The sequence below is a fragment of the Manis javanica genome, chromosome 2, assembly GCF_040802235.1.
Source record: "Manis javanica isolate MJ-LG chromosome 2, MJ_LKY, whole genome shotgun sequence".
Taxonomy (NCBI): domain Eukaryota; kingdom Metazoa; phylum Chordata; class Mammalia; order Pholidota; family Manidae; genus Manis; species Manis javanica.
Genome location: NC_133157.1, coordinates 115,917,477 through 115,932,641, shown reverse-complemented (window position 1 = coordinate 115,932,641; position 15,165 = coordinate 115,917,477). Strand labels below are relative to the sequence as shown.

Here is a 15,165-nt window from a genome sequence, read left to right as displayed (position 1 = left end):
CTGCTACCTTGACCTCCTTTGCATATTTCTTGATTCTTCTCCTTTTTAACTTACACCCACTGACCTAGTTCATGCCTGCATCATCTCTTGTGCAAATTTATTTCGTCATAACATAACCAAACTGCCCCCACTATCACCTGCCTCAAAGTCAGACCACTCAGAGGGCCAGTGCTACCGCCTGTCCTATAAGTAAAGCTTCTGGGGCTCTCTGTAGCCCTCAGGACAGAGTCCAAGCCCTTCAGTCAGGCGTGGTCTTCCATGTCTTGGTCACTGTGTCACTGTCTATCCCCACAATCTCATGTTTCCGCTGCCCCATGTACTTGACACTCAGTGCTTAGAGCTGCTTGGTGTGTCCCAGACATCTGTAGCTGCACCACTCTGCTTTCCTTTGCCCATTTTCTCTGTGCTGAGCAGTGACTCCTGCCTTTCTTTGACTTCATGCATCTCAGGCACCATCAGCTCTAAAAGCCTTGCTGGCAACACCTGTGTAGGGCTAAGTGTCTTCTCTCTTTGCTCCTATAACACATCAATTTTAGACTCTAACAGATTATATTTAAAGTATCTATTTTTTTCTCTTCTCCTCTGCTCATCTATGAGCTCCTGAGAGTGGGGACCATTTGTATTTATCTTTGGCTCTTATCAAGAGCCTGGTACATAGCAAATATTTTTGTAATAGTTTTTTTCTTTTATTGAGATACAGTTGACACATAACATTGTGCAAGTTTAAGGTATACAATGTGCTGATTTGATATGTTTATATATTGCAATTTGATTATCACCGTAGGGTGAGCGAACACCTCCATCACCATCACATAACTGTCATTTCTTTTCTGTGGTGAGAACATTTAAGGTTTAGTCTCTTGGAAACTTTGAAATTTATAATATACTATTTTTTACTGTAATCATGGTGCTGTGCATTAGATCCCCAGAATTTATTCATCTTCTAACTGCAAGTGTGCACCCTTTGACAAAGTTTTTTTGAACTATTTAGAGAATAATAGCTCCAGAAAAGGTATAATAAAAGCAACTAATTGTGCTAAATGATTTTCTTGAGTTGAAAACTCCTAGTTTCTAGCCACTGATGCACTTTAAGAACTTTCTCTGGTGGTGGAAATATTTTGTATCTATGTTGTCCAATAACATAGCCACATGTGGCTGTTGGACACTTGAAAATAGGACTAGTGCAACCAATGAACTGAATTTTTAATTGTGTTAAACTTATTTAAGTTTAAAGTTAAATACCCACATGTGACCAGTGGCTCTTATATTGAGCATCACAGTCCTGGACTTCTGCCTTAGCCCAAGGAATACCTGGTTACTTCCTACCTTGTTCTGAGCTCCCATGGAGCAAGGCTCCAAGAAGTGGTGTGCTGGTGACTTTAACAACCAGTTCTCTGAAAAAGTTTGCCTACTTCCATGGTGTAATTACTCCCACTATGCCCAGTTCCAAGCTACCAATGTGACATCAGTATACAGAAAACTGGATTGGAAAGAGATGTGCAATAGCAAACAATTACATAGTATTTTCTTGATACAGACACAATAGGTGCAAATAACTCTGAGAAAAAAGAAAGTAGTATTATATAAAATAATTATAAAGTGATTAATTTTGAGTATTAACTTTGTTTTTAATATAATTTATTTAATTATAAGTTCATATACTTAAATTTTTTATAATGGCTCTGCTTAAAAACATTCGGCAAAATTCCTGAAAATTTAACTTTTGGCCCTTAGGAGCCAGTGTAGGCCAACTCTAACTTATTACTGGCTAGTAATTGCTCAAAAAATAAATAAGTAGAATAAAGTAAAATAAAATAAAATAATAACATGTATGATTTCTGTTTGGCCACAAGAGAGCATTATCAGGCGAAATTAGATTGGAGGAAGGCTTTTGGACTGGCTTTCTTGACCGGGTCAGTCTGAGATCTTTAAGTCTCCTGGAAGATTTTAATTCTGGGAGGTTTTTGGTTATTGTGGGAACTCATACAGTTGCAGGCCATTCTTTATTTCACAACATAAATTTCAAACCTCTACCACACCCAAATAGCTTCATCCCTTTGTGTCTGAAGGTGTTGGGGCTTTAAGTTACCAAATGAAAAGTTCCTCGATAGGCATTAAGTCTTGTCAGTGAGGGAAGAAGAGGACAAGGAACGAGTGTTTACACTGTGTCGGGCCCCTGACAAACGTCATCTCATGTAATCCTAAAAGAATGCCTCCGTGATCACCTAGCCCAGTATTGGAATTGGTAGACTGCCAGGCATATGAATAATTACTAATATAATAATCCTACAGGTTTATCCTTGGCATTGCCAAATAGTTTGTACTTTTTAATTCACATGAGGAAAATCAGGAGTATATTGTGGGTCTGATGACCAATATGAGAATGGAAGAAATCTGATGATTTCTCTCTGGCTGGTCTAACTACAGGATCTAAGACCTTTGGTTTTTGAAGGGTATCTATGTCTTCTTAGAGTCTTACTAGGGAGTTTATATCAGGGTTGGCCAGAGTGCCCTCTAGAGTGTGTTCGGGACACCCTGGACAGTCAAGATGTGACATAGTAGGTCTCCCTCATCCACTGTGTAAAGGGAGAAGAGACTGGCCAGTGTGTGTGTGTGTGTGTGTGTGTGTGTGTGTGTGTGTGTGTGTGTGTGTGTGTGATTGTTCCACTCTCTTGATCCATAATACTATTAGTCTAGTGCAATTGTTCTCAAAGTTTAGTCCCTGGAGCAGCAGCATCAGTTCCACATGGGGATTTTTTAGAAATGCTCACTTTCAGGCCCACCCCAGACCTGCTGAATCAGACCTGCAGTGTGTGTTTTAACAAGCCCACCAGGAAATTCTGATGCCCACTCAAGTCTGAGACCTGTTGGCCTGGTGCAGAGTTGTCAAGACTAGATGCATATGTATTAGATGCATCCTAGGAACTTATAAAGGTACTGATGTCCCAGCCACAAAAGGACAGATACGGTATGATTCCATTTATCTGAAATGTCTGAAACAGGCAACCCCATAGAGATGGAAAGCAGATCAGTGGTTGCAGGGAATGGGGGGGAATGAGGAGTTGGGAAGCATGCTGTTTCTTTTTGGAGTGACAGAAATGTTTTCATGTGTGATTAGATAGTTTGGGTATATACAAAGCAGTGCTGAACACCCTTGAATTGTACACTTAAAAATGGTTAAAATGATGATTTCTCTCTGGCTGGTTTGACTACCAGCCAGAAATGATTAATTTTATCTCAACTGAAAAAAAAAATAGCACTGCTGTCTGGGGCCCATCCCCAGAGACTCTAGTTGGGGCGCAAGCATTGGTATTTTTAAAAATCTCACCCAGTTGTTCTAATCTGCAGTCAGGGTTGATAATTTAAGTTGGTGCAATAAGGCCACCCACGGGCCATGTTTAAGTCAAGGGAGCTGTGGTGTGAGTGGCTGCAGTGTGGGGTAAGGGGTGCAGGAAGGGAGAAGTGCAGGGGATGCTGCCTTTGGTTCCTCTCTAGCCAGGGGATCGGGCAGACAGGTCTGGGGCTCTACATTCATGGTGTGTTTGACCTCTGCTGTTTGTGCAATCTTGCCCATGTTGCCTAATCTGCCTAAGCTGTAGCTATTCCAAAGGTTTCTGAGAAGATAGATGGTGATCATGTTCAGCAAATAAGCATCAAGCCTGGCATACACTAGTGGCTCAACAAATGTTAATCTCCTTTGCTTTCCCATTTCCCTGTGGCTTCAATACCTACTGACTGACTCCTTAGAAATGCGTGCATTGGCCAGTTCTCTGTCTACCACTCCCTGAGCTGCATGAGGTTAGTAGGAGAATGAGGTGGGCTGGGGGCAGGGGTCTCTGCCAGGGGCTTTCCCCATGCTGGGCTTCACCGCCAGCTTAGGCAAGGGCTTCCTTGAGAAGACAGGACTCACTATCTCTGCTGCCAGGTGAGTCCACTTTGAAGGAGGACGCTGATCAGCAGGAGGACGCAGCCAGCCACTGTCAACAGAGAAGCAGCTCAGCAAGGCCTGTCCTGGTGAGGTTCCAGAGCAGGCTGAGAAAGTCCCTCCAGGAGCAAGGATTTCTGGGAAGAGGTGGGCACTTCAGTTTCTGCTTTCCCATCTCAGAATGTAGCTCTCTCCCTGGAAGGGCCTGGTGAGGTATGGAGGGTTCCTCAAGGGACTGGCTGTCTCTGGGGGATGAACTGACAGGCATGCTCTTCAGAAAGGCTCAGAGGCCAGGCCTCAGTTAAGGAGCCATGAGTGAGGCCTGTGGCGGGTAAAAGAAATGTTGCAATATAAAGATAAATGATAAACACATTAGCATCTCTAGAATGTGTTCGTAGTTCCCAAATGCTGCTTTCCTGTGTCCTAGAGTAAGCAAGCTTTCTATCATCCATCCATCCATCCATCCATCCATCCATCCATCCATCCATTTGTCAATGTTAGATATACCTCAAAGCCCGTTTCTCTTTTTCTTTTTCCCAGCTATAACTGATATATAACATTGTGTAAGGGTAAGGTATACACCGTGATGATATGATACATTTGTGCATCTGACCTTTGAACAGCATAGGGGTGAGGGGTGCCAACCGCTCCCAATCCCCAGCATAGTCAAAAATCCACATATAACTTTAGATTCCCCCCAAACTTAACTACTAATAGCCTACTGTTGGCAGGAAGCCTTACTGATAACATAAAACAGTCAATTAACACATATTTTGCATGTGTTATATATTGTATTCTTACAATAAACTAAACTAGAGAAAAGAAAATATTTTTTCAAATTGTCTCAAATATCCAAAAAAATTTTCCAACATATTATTGAAAAACTCTGTGTGTAAGTGGGCCCATGCAGTTCAAACTCATGTTGTTCAACGACTGACTATATATTGCAAAGTGGTAATGACTGCAGCTTTAGCATAATCATCACATAATTACTTCTATCACATCACGTAATTACCATTTCCTTTTTGTGGTGAGACCATTTAAGCTCTACTTCCGTAGCAACTTTCAAGTATATAATGCAGTATTATCAGCTATAGTCACCATGCCCCACACTAGATCCCAGAACTGATTCATCTTCTAACTGCAAGTTTGAATGTGTCTCCATCTTTCCCACCCTTGGTAACCACCATTCTACTCTCTGTTGCTATAAGCTTGTTTTTTAACCCCTCAAAGCCCCTTTTTTCCTCCTACCAAGAAACAACTCTAATGTTTACGGGACATATTTTCTGTCTTCCCTGGTTATACTGCATCCCTCCCACTTCGCCTCGGCCCCACACGCCCCCACAGATGTAGGACTAGTTGGGAGGAAGTGCCTGGTTACTGTAACCCATTCCTGTGATTGCTTAGGTTAATATCTGGATTACTCTTTTACTCTTATAAGCATTATACAGTGTAAGGAGTAAGTCATTAAACTAACCAACTAATTAATCACCAACCACCAACCCACCAAGTTGCACGGCCCACAGTGTCTGTCTGCTGTACATTGTCAGTCAAAGCAGTCCTACCCACCTGCTATCTGGTACTTGACTGCAAATATGAACATCTCTGTGGTGGTAGCCACTTCTGTATGTTTTTGAAAATCTGTGCAGAAGAGAGAGGGGAGGATGCTCAGTTTATGCTAATTATTGGGCTGCGCAGGCTGGAGAGAGTTAGGGTTGCTCAGCTGATGGAAGGGGTGTGAAGCTTAGAGAGGCCATGGGTGGGTTTCTGGTTCTTCTGCCTCGAGATGCCGCCCTCGGGCCTGTTTCTCCTCTTCCTGACACTTGCTTTCTGCATGTTTGAGGACTGCGGGTCAGATGCGGGCGCTTGGTGATCTTTTACACCTACGGGGCAACTCTGCCCAGCTGCTGGAGGGCTGCTCTGGGCCACCAGCCTTCCCTTTCTTGCATCTGGCTTTATGGCCAAGCTCACCTACACGGAAACCCCAGCCATACCTGTAGTACCTGTGGCGCCTGTGGGGCCTGTCATTTTTAAGGGACAGGAAGTGTCACTCCCAGGAGAAGCATCAGTACTTGCTTGAGGCTCACCCTCACCTGGAGGAGAGAAGAAAAGTGGGGAGTGGAGGTCCCACAGCACAAGTCCATCACAGCCGACCCAGACACACCAGGTGAGGGGTGTCTCGGTCTGGGCACAGTATCTGGGGGTGCCACACACAGCTCCACATCCCAGTCACTGGCAAGCGGGCAAGTGGCCCTAGGACCACCAGGTGAGAGGCAACTCTAACCCCAATCCTGGCTTTCCATGGAACTTTGAGTGACTCTCTCTCCCCAGGCTTCCTCCTTAGCCCTGCTTTCCATCTGAGGCTTGGAAACAGGTCATAACAACATAAATACCGTGGGACCATCGCATGCAGTAGACATGCACAAAGGATAGCCTTTCTGTGTGACAGGCTCCCCATTCCTCAGGGGTGTTGTTTGTTACTCAGGACACTGCTTCAGCTCATCCTCCTTTCAAAAGGAGGCGACCCATACACCCTGGCTGGCAGTGGCTTCCCTGTGTGGGAAAGAAGCACAGCAGCCCCAAAGAATCCAAGAGGAAGACATGGGATGTGGAGAATGTGTGAGCAAAGGAACCAGTAACACTATGGTTAAATGTAAGTAGCTTTTCATTATAGAAATGGTAATATGATTTCAGAATGAAAATAACAGAAGAGCCCAACAGAGGTGGGTTGTAGGTGTGTGTAAATGAATGAGTGTGGGTGTATGCGCACGCACACACATGCACATGTGCTGAAATAAACTCCATCCCTGCACATTTGCACTTTTAACAAAGTGCAGGTGGGAACTGCCCAAAAGGAAGGAGCATGCTCACAGTATAACACTGTACAGATAATGGACTTGCTTTATATATCAGTAAGCTAGAATCATGGGGAAGGCAGGCTGGCCTTTTTTGAATGAGACGAAGTCTTGGCTTAGAGGACAAAGTGGAATTTCAGAATCAGCTGAAAAGAAAAGAAAAGGTGCAGCATTTTCATCAGTGAGGGGAGCTTGGGGATACTCAAAAGGCCTTTTGTGCTCTTCATCGCCTGCTATCTATCCCCATTCTTGATACAGGGGACCTGAGATGATGGAGACCTTAGAGTTTATCTAGTCTGTTTTCTGGACTGAGAAAAATGAGAGGCCCAAGGAGCCTGAGTGGCTTGCCCAAGGTCACAGAGCTGGTGGGTGACGAATCCCACCCTGGTCGACATGGTGGAAAAAGCAAGGCAATGGCCCTGAGAAGCACCACCACACTGGGAACTGACTCCCCCTTTCATTTATGCACTTGAGCTGTGGCCACATCCACCTCATCTCCCCACAGAGCAGTTTGCAGATGCTCTCAGCAGGACCTCTCTGCTGGGCCCTGAGTCCCTGGGCCCACTAGTAGTGAACTGCCTGCCCCACCCTAAAATGGTAAATTCTTTCCGAAGCTTCATGTTCCCACAGTGGGGGCTCCCTGCAGTGGCCTGGAAGAGGGAAAGGAAATTCTGAAGGCAGCTTGAGGAAAGCATTGTCAGTAAATCCAAGTTGCTTCTTCCTAGAGAGTGGACCTTGGTTCTCATTCTATCGTTTCATTCATTTGTTCATTCATTTATTCATTAATTCTTTCATTTAACCAATATGCATTGAGAATGCTAGGCACTTAGTGGGAAAGCACAAAGACCCAGTCACGCAGGAGCAGACGGTCTATTGGCTAAGAAAGACACATGGAAGCAGAATCTGCCAAGGGCCATAGTTGAGGAATAAATGCTTGCTATGGGAACACAGAGGAATGAGTAATTGCTTCTGTTGATCGTGAGGATTTTGATAAGTAGGCAGGAGTGGAAAGGGCAGACTTAACCCAGGGACAAGGAGGCATTCGAACCAAGTGGGGCCAGTGAAATGTGAAGATCTTCGTGGCTCTCCACAGCTAGTGAGGAAGCACGTCCTTGGGCTGAAGCTCGTGATCATCTTGGGACCATGGCAGAAGGATCTGACAAAGCCAAAACCAGGAAGAGAGAAGGGTGAAGAGAATTCTGGGGAAGGGGGCCCAACCTCTGGTCAAGCCACGCCTGAAGCTTGCCCCACAGAGGCTCCTGTCAAGGCCTGTGAAAAGTCCCCATGCTCACTAAGTTTCCACTCACCCAACGAAAACCCAAGCCTGACTGCCCATTAATCTCAAGGATCATGACCTGCTCAGACTTAATGTCAGGATTCCCCACCCCATGCCAGTCCAGATGTATGGGACCACATGTACTGTCTACCCCCAAACGTGTGAAACTGGACCAGTGCTCTGACCTTCCACCGCTTGAGCACCCACTATAACCTCTTCAGCTTCCCTAAATAACTCCTCTGTCCCAGCAGGGAGCTGAGTGGTCCCACCCTAAATGATATGTTCTAGTCTAACATCTTGCAAATCACAACAGAACTTGTGTTTTAGTTGCAGAATAAAATTTCTTTTACAGCCAAAAACATTCATAATGGTCTGAGCCTGTCTGAGTTAGGTTTGCTCCTTTCAAATGAAAATATCCAAATTGATGTAATCTGTGAACTGTCTCTTAGCCAGACCAGCTGGTTATCTCTTGAGTAAGGGCAGTAAACATTGACCTTTGGAAAAAACCTTTCAATAACCGTGGAGGTAGTATGGGAGAAGTAGAGAAGAACAGAAAAATAAATGACTTCTAAAACACCATTCTAGTACACAGTTGGAGAGATTAATGGGTAAAAACATCATTTTGCAACAATGCCCCTGGATTAGTCTTTTTTTTTTACATAATGGAAGCTGCAAATAAATTCAAACTGATTTAAAGGAAGTAATCAGTAGAGAGATTCCTAGTCTAATTTCCAAATTACGTGAGTTTTGCCAGGCCCTTTAACTTCTCCATATCTCAATTGAAGTAGTTCTCCTGTCCCCCACTTGCTAGGTTGTAAGGTTCAAATGAGATTATACATAATATGATAAAGTTCTTTGTAATTTTATGCAATTATCATAGGTCTAAGGTCTTATAAGATCAGCTGCTCCCCCAAAAGCTCTGGTTTTCCTGTCGAGCTCTGTTTCTTCGTGAAATTATGACCTGACTTAAAGATGATTCATTCTGAAAAGTTGTGGCAGCAACTTGGTACTCACAGTGCTCATTCATCCACAGCCCACTATCTAAGAGGGATTTGTGTGCAGTGTCAAGACTCACCCTGTATGGCATGGCATAGCTTAACACTCATAATGTCCATAAGAAACATCTCGAAATAAATTGCTTTGCTGACAGTTTATTATCTTGTGGCTCAGAGAAAAACACAGAGCATTTCCTTAAGGGCAGGGACTGTTGTCTACTCATGTTTCTATTTTGTCAGCAGTGCCTGGCACAGTTAGTCCCAACTTTTAGAATTGAACTGAATTCTGTTTGGCCAGCTCTCAAACCAGGAGTAAGCCTAGAGCCCAATCACACAGGCTCTGGCTGCTGTGAGAGTGGCTTGAAATGCTGAGCCTAGAAATAGTCTGTAGATGCTATGCAATAGTTCTTGTCCACATTATGTCCTCAGAGGAGAGGCTAGTGGGATAGACTTTCCTCCTTTGCAGGACACATCATATACCTGCAAGAGAGCGGTTGGCTCCTAGGAATCAGCCAGATGACAGAGTTCAGATTCACCTCTTACCTGGAAGGTTGACTTGGTCCATGGACTGCATTTGGCTTTGCATTTCTGTGGTTTTATTTTCCTTCTTTTCTTCAGGAATAACTTGTTTTTCTCTGTTCCCAAGGGCTAGAGAGTATGGATGGAATGAAGCAAATAAATTCACAGATGCTTAAAATAGAAAACACTCTGCATGTATTCATTTACTCAGAGTATCTTTCTAAGGCCCTTGATGTGCCAGGTGGTATTGGGGTGCTGGGTTTACAGATGAGCCACATGCAAGCCTTGCCCTTGGGTGCCCTCAGTGGGGCCTGCTCACACCCAGCCCAACACTGGCCTGTTGGTACCCATGTGGGTAATGACAATGGTCTACAACATATTTCTTAAATAACTGAAAGCTTTTCTGGTGGAATTTTTTGTGTTTGTATGTCTCCCCAAAAGGGATTCCATTCTGGCCTCCAGCCCTGCCGACACTGTGCATGGGTGTTTATGAAGGCAATGAGGAGTGCTCCAACTCAACACCCACTGACCCCTTTGTTTCCTTGAAGCAGTTCATTTAAAAGTTAGAGAGATGTAATCCAAAGCAAAGAAAGAAAACCTCTCCTACAACACTCCTCTCTATTGTGGAGAGTTTGGCAAAGGATCTGAGTATGGGCATAGTAATGAGGGGGCATCAGGATTCCAGCTTAGGGTCACGGAAGGTATCTGCTAGGTGCGTCAGCAGAGCCCCAATCTCCAGAATGCAGGTCATACATGGTTTAGGGGGACAAAGGTCCCTGTGGCTCACCAACAGCATCTCCAGGTTAAGAAATAAAAAGACAAGTGAACCTGCCACTATTCACCACATCCTAATATCGCAAACTGAACTAAAGACCTACTAGGGAAATGGGGCTCCTGGGAAAGCCTTCAGGATTCAAAGGATAAAGTTCAATGGCAAATCATGGTATCAGATCCACTTAGGTTTAGAAAGTCTTGGGTGTCATTCCTCTCAAATTCCACTCCAGGGAGGTGATCCACCTCCAATATCCAAGCAGTTGGCTCTGCCATCTCAGCTTACTCCCACCAGCCACAGGGAGGTTTGGGACCCTTATTCCACTGGTGATTCTGACACAGCTGATTTTGAGGACCAGGAGGCTCTCAAGCTGTGTTTTGATACCCAGAAATAAAGAGATTCTAAATGAACAACTTCCTCTGCCTCTCAGCTCCCCTTATGCTGATTTGGAGCCTTACCTGCACACCAGTCTGACCAGCCTGTAGGCTTGTTATTCTCCTCACTCCCCAAGCCCACAAGGGCTTCACAGGGCAAGAATAAGAGTCAGCAAGCTTCTGAGGATGTGGGGCCTTTGGGGAATATCCCTTATGCTCTGGAATGCCAGCTCCGGACAGGAGGCTGGGGAAAGCTCTGGACTGACCATACCTTCTGCTTGATAATAAGTTGGCCCTTGAACAACACAGGTGTGACCTACATGGGTCTACTTACATGTGAGTTTTTTCAATAAATACATTGGAAAATTTTTTGGAGATTTGCAACAATTTGAAAAACATTTTCTTTTCCTTTAGCTTAGTTTATTGTAAGACTACAGTAAATAACACATATACATGTTAAATCAACTATTTATCTTATCAGGGAGGCTTCTAGTCAACAGTAGGGTTAATAGTTAAGTTTTGGGGAGTCTAAGGTTATCCACATATTTTTGACTGTGCAGGGGTCAGCACCCCTGACCCCTTCACTGTTCAAGAGTCAACTGTGTAGTTTTCCTTCAAAGAACTCCCCCAAAGGCCCCATGGCACCCTGAGTGGAAGATGTTGGTCCTCGATTAGACTCCAGTATTCAGTAGCATGAGCTTCTCTTCCCTTTTTACCCTGGCAGGCAAGACATGCCTCTCCCACTGCCTCCATTTTTCTACCCAGAACTTCCTTAGTGCTGCAGAGATGGTCACTGAAAAGGGGCAGGTGGGGGGTCCTGGGCAGCTGTTAGGGGCTCACATTGCTCTGTTACTGGAGGCGGAGGTAGGATGAGGTTTCATCAGCCAGGATGTGGGTGGTATGACATAGGTGCTTTGGAAACCAAAACAAAAGAGAGTTAATTCAGCCTTACAGGTAGATATTGCCCTCTAGAATTGTTATGATTTTTCATATTCTTTATATGGGCTCATTCTGACTGTTCTTTTTTTATTTTTTATTTTTAATAAAATGAACATAACCTGAATTTTACCATATTAACTATTTTTAAGTGTACAATTCAGTGGCATTAAGTACATTTTCATTGTTGTGAACTGGAATTATTTTTTAATTGTTCACTAATAATTCATGTCTGTTCTCTCCGTGCCTCTGAAATACAAGTTCCTTGAGAGCTGGGTATCTTGGTGCCTAGACCAGCCCTCAGGACCAGGAGATGCTCCTTCAATGTTTGCAGTGAATGAATATTCCAGAAACCACTCAAATTCATTTTCATATAGTTTGGGCTGGCCAACTTTTATCTATAGGGCTGAGTGAACAAAAGCTCACACTTGACTACAGCTCTTCTCTTTCCCTAGATAATTACAAAAGGAGACACTTACAAGTCCTTATGCACTGACATTTGTTTTCCCAGAAAGTTGGTTTGAAATAAAAAGTAAAACATTTGGACAAAACATCCCAGAATTCTGAAAAATGATTTAAAACATATTTTAATAAAGACACATAAATTAAAGACACCCCATGTGCACTGACACCCAGTACAACCAAACCCAAACTGGTGAGTAGGGTATTCATTTTCAGGCAAATCACCATCTTCTCCAGCTCTTTTGGCAAATCATCTGCAGCCTTTCAGGTTGTGAAGATCATTAAGAAGTAAATTACCACTGGCCCAAGGTGATGGACTTCCCCCCAGAATTAAGCCTTTTGAATTAGAACAGATAATAACCTGCTGTGTCTATTAGCACTATAAACTAGCAGAAACAGATCTAAGATTGTATTATTTACTCAGCGAGTGATAAAGAATGGACTGCTCTGTATACTTTCTGACCAAGATTCATATGACCAACTAGAAAATTTAATAATTTGTATACACTTCTCTTCTGAGCTCTTTACTCCAATACCACATTGTCTTGATTACTGTAGCTTTATAAAAAGTCTCAAAATCAGAAGTGTTGTTATTCCATTTCAGTTCTTTTTCAAAGTTGCTTTGGCTGTGATAGATCTTTTGCATTTCCATGTGAATTTTGGAGACAGTTTGCCAATTTCTGTAAGAAAGCCTGCTAGAATTTTGATTTGGGAAGAATGACACCGTAACAATATTGATTTGTCCAATCCACAAACTTGTTATATCTCTCCATTTTATAGGTCTTCTTTAATTCCTCTCAGCAATGGTTTCTGGTTTTCAGTGTCATATCTTTCTCTTCTTTTGTCAGTTACCCCTAAGTAGTTCGTACTTTTCAGTGCTACTGCAAATTATATTGGTTTGTTTTATTTATTTCAGTTTCCAATTGCTCATTCTAATGTGTAGAAATATAATTGTCTTTCATGTATTGATGTTTTGTCTACAGTAACTAACACATATATGGACAGCTGATGTTCAAAGTAGACGTAAGAGAAACTCAGCACAGAGAACCTTTTCAACAAATGGTGCTGGAACTATTGGATATCCATATCCTTAAAAACTCAAAACCAAACCAATACAAAACCTTCCATCCATACTTCACATTATACACAAAATTAACTCAAAATGAATCACAGACATAAATGTAAAACGTTAAGCTGTAAAACTTCTAGAAAACCTTTGTAACCTTTAGCTAGCTATGAAAGATTTCTTAGCTATGACACTGAAAGCATAATACATAAAAAATTAAGTTGAGCTTTATCAAAATAAAAATTTTCTGCTCTTCATTAGATACTGTTAAGAGAATGAAAAGACAAGCCACAGACTCTGAGAAAATACTTACAAATTGTATGTCTGATAAAAAATTTGCATCCATAACATATAAACAACTCAATAACACTTCAACAACTCAAGGTTTTTAAAAGGGCAAAAGGCTTAACCAGACACTGTACTAAAGAAGATATATAAGATATATTCTTATATATAAAGAAGATATACCAATGGCAAATAAGCTCATGAAAAGATGCTCAGCATCATTAGTTATTAGGAAAATACAATTAAAACTGTGAAAGACCACTACACACCTATTAGAACAGGTACAATTTAGAAGACCAGCCAGCCACCAACAGAAAATTTGTTAACTACATGAGGTGATGAGTATGTTAACCTAATTGTATTAATTCCTTCACTATATATGCATTTATCAAATCATCACAGTGTATACCTTAAACTTACACAATGTTATAAGTCAGTTATATCTCAGTAAAGGTGGGGGAAAACAATTTAAACGTTAAAAAAAAAGTCTGACCACACCAAGTGCTTACAGGATATAGAGGGATTGGAACTCTCACGTGCTATTGTTGGAAATGTAAAATACTACAATTACTCTGAAAAATGGTCTGGCAATTTCTTTAAAACTTAATGCACATATCATATGATCTAGCCATTCCACTCCCATTTTCTCTATCCAGGAGAAATGAAAGCCTATGTCTACACAAAAACCTACATATGAATGTTCGTAAGAGCTTTATATGTAATAGCCAAAAACCAGAAACAACCCAAAACTCCATTAACAAGTGAATGGATAAACAAATTGTGTGATATCCATTCTGTGGAATGCTACTCAGCAATAATGAGGAGGGAGCTACTGATAAAAGTTACAAGATGGATAGAGAATTGGCACAGTTTCTATGAGTGAAAGAAGCCAGACAACGAAGGTTACCTACTGTATGATTCCATTTGTATAAAATTTTAGAAAATGCAACTAAAGCAAGTGACACAAAGCAGATTGAGGGACAGGGCTGGGTAGGAGGTAAGGATTTTGCAGGATATGAGGAAAATTTGGTAGTGATGATTATGCTTACTTTCTTGATCATAGTGATGGCTTCAAGAATGTATACACTGACCTCTAAACAAATCACGCAATTTAAATACATGCACTTTATTATCTGTCACTTATACCTCAGTAAAGATGCTTAAGGAAACACTAAGAAATAAAAGGAGCTACTGGATGGCAGCAAAGTGTTTGTGGGGTCAGAGCTATGCTGTAGTTGATGAGCTTTAGAGACCTTGCCTGCATTGTTCTCCACGCTTCCAGGAGGACAATTCATCTGTGCTGGCTTCTGACTAAAGCCGCATTTCACTTTCACATTGTGCAACAGGGCTGCCCCAGGGTGCTGGCTATCTCTGGCATCTCCTACAGGGTGGAGAGGGATACTGTCGAGCCAGCTGAGGGGAACTGACCAGGTCACCAACATAGCTCAGACTCTCAATATCCAAACATGGACTGAAGAAAACGAAACATCATAAATTCCCCAGACCTATGGTATCTACACCAAGCCAGTCAGCAGCAGCTGTGGATGGATGGCTCCAATCAAGAACTGGGTGGACTGGGCCAACTGGATGTAAATTACTGAGAGTCTCGCCGTGCACGCGCACACCATGGGGGTACTAACTCCCGGAGAGAGTCCATGGATGGCCTTCAGTGGGTCGCTGACTCCCAAATTATACGCAAG

General features: G+C 42.6%; 1 protein-coding gene across 1 annotated transcript in view; it reads right to left on the bottom strand.

Moving 5' to 3' along the window:
* Positions 1 to 14,907, bottom strand: part of LOC140845608 (interleukin-2 receptor subunit alpha-like) — a 495,306-nt gene extending 480,399 nt beyond the window's left edge. The window contains exons 1-5 of the mRNA XM_073220205.1: positions 14,724 to 14,907; positions 10,801 to 10,863; positions 9,595 to 9,699; positions 5,920 to 6,018; positions 5,495 to 5,566 (exon numbers count right to left, since the gene is read on the bottom strand). Coding sequence (XP_073076306.1) covers positions 5,495 to 5,566; positions 5,920 to 6,018; positions 9,595 to 9,699; positions 10,801 to 10,863; positions 14,724 to 14,907 — 523 coding nt within the window. The remainder of the gene's footprint in view (positions 1 to 5,494; positions 5,567 to 5,919; positions 6,019 to 9,594; positions 9,700 to 10,800; positions 10,864 to 14,723) is intronic.
* Between the last annotated feature and the right edge of the window lie 258 nt (positions 14,908 to 15,165).